Raw genomic sequence first — 1,642 nt, 5'->3', positions numbered from 1 at the left:
CACGGAAGTTCACCCACCACCACCGCAAGAACATCACTCACCAGCGGTAGCTGCAGAGAAGGAAGGTTCCATAATGGAAGATGCGGCCATTCAACGAGGTGGACACGAAAGGCCACAAGAAAAACTACCAGAAGCAGCAACAGCAGCGCCACCAGAAGGACTTCGCACATCTGCGGTGAGATCTTCGGAAAAAACAGAAGACGTTACTGATGAAAATGAAGAAATTGGTGAAGAGAATGCTGAAGATGAAACGAAAAAACAACAAGAACAAATACAACTACCGCAACAACCTCAACAATTCGGAGAAAAAGGACAGCAGCAGCAACAACAGGAAGAACAACCGCATGGATATCCCACAGACGATGGCGAAGTACCCAAAAAAGATAAAAACGCCGTTGGAACCAACAACAGTGATGGCAGCACCGCGGTCTCCCACGCCACCTCCCCTCTTTTGCCTCTTCTTCTTCTTGTTGCGTGTGCGGCTGCTGCTGCGGTGGTGGCCGCGTGAGAGTGAGGGAGAGAGAGCCGTGCACCGCCCGCACACACACTCGTCCTTCACTCACTCTGTGTGTGTGTGTCCCCTTGCATGGACTCTCGCCCTCACCTCATCCCACGAAGCACACACATAATGTGCCCATTGTATATATGCATGCACACCCGTGCAGGCCAGCTGGTGCTCTCTTTTGCACGACACGCACCGCTGCCGTCCTGCCTGGCTGCATGGGCGCAGCACCGTAACTGTTTTTGTTTTTGTTTCCATTGCATTGAGTGGGCGACCTCTCTCTCTCTCTCTCCCTGTGTGTGTGTTTTGCTTTACGGGAGCAATGAGAGTGTGTGCGCTGGTCGTCCCACGCTTTTTTCTTCTTGTTTTTTTCATTGTTTTTTTGTAAATTTAATTTTTTTTACTGTTTGCTTTAAAAATTTTGCTAGTCTTTTTTTGTTATTAATTTGTGCGTTTTAATTCTCTTACTCCCCACATCCCTTTTTTTTTGCTTTTGGGGGCAATCACTATGGACGTTTCTTTTCTTTTCTACTTTTCCCTCTTTAATTGTTTCTTCTGCACTCTTCCTGTGAGGGGTGCCGTGTGTTTCCCGCCCAACTGCTCCACTCGCACACCCACCGACACGCTCATGACGACGGCCCTGTGCGCCTCGCCTGCTGCACGCATGAGGAGGGGCCGCGACGAACGGCGCGCTGAGGGAGCCGTGACGTGTGGGCGTGCGACGAGGGCCGGTGGGGCGGAGCACACATTTCTTTCCCTCCTGTTTTGTTTTTTTTATTGCCAGGGCGGGCAGACACCCGCAGCGCCACACACACAGCCACACCCTGCCGCCGTGTTTTTCTTTTTCTTTTGTTTTTTTTTCTGTGGACGGGTGTGTTCTACCACCGTGCGGTGATGGAGGGTGGGGAGCTGTGCTGAACGTATTGCCATCCAGACGCGCATTCTCACTGTCTTCCTTGCTTAATGGGTGTCTGCTGCACACCGTAATGAGCGACGTGTTTCCCCCCTTTGTTTGTTTTTGCCCACACGCGGTGCCGGCTCCGCGGCTGTGCGTCCCACGGACTGCACGAAACGATGATTGGAAAAACGGGCCGGATGCCGCATGAAATGTGAATGATGCTTTGTGGGCTGGTGGAACAG

General features: G+C 51.8%; 1 protein-coding gene across 1 annotated transcript, besides 2 other annotated features; it reads left to right on the top strand.

Annotated features, from left to right (window-relative positions):
• Positions 1 to 508, top strand: Tc00.1047053511791.10 (mucin-associated surface protein (MASP), putative; the record flags this gene model as incomplete). Its single annotated transcript, XM_797326.1, has 1 exon — positions 1 to 508. A coding segment is annotated over one exon (508 nt), but the record flags the coding sequence as incomplete, so codon positions are not given.
• Positions 1 to 1,642: a sequence feature (areas not merged during assembly with more than two copies in the genome that could not be assigned to a particular haplotype).
• Positions 255 to 341: a microsatellite.

The sequence above is a fragment of the Trypanosoma cruzi genome, genomic scaffold, assembly GCF_000209065.1.
Source record: "Trypanosoma cruzi strain CL Brener 1047053517167 genomic scaffold, whole genome shotgun sequence".
In the NCBI taxonomy this organism is placed as follows: domain Eukaryota; phylum Euglenozoa; class Kinetoplastea; order Trypanosomatida; family Trypanosomatidae; genus Trypanosoma; species Trypanosoma cruzi.
This window is presented reverse-complemented; position numbering and strand designations above follow the sequence as displayed.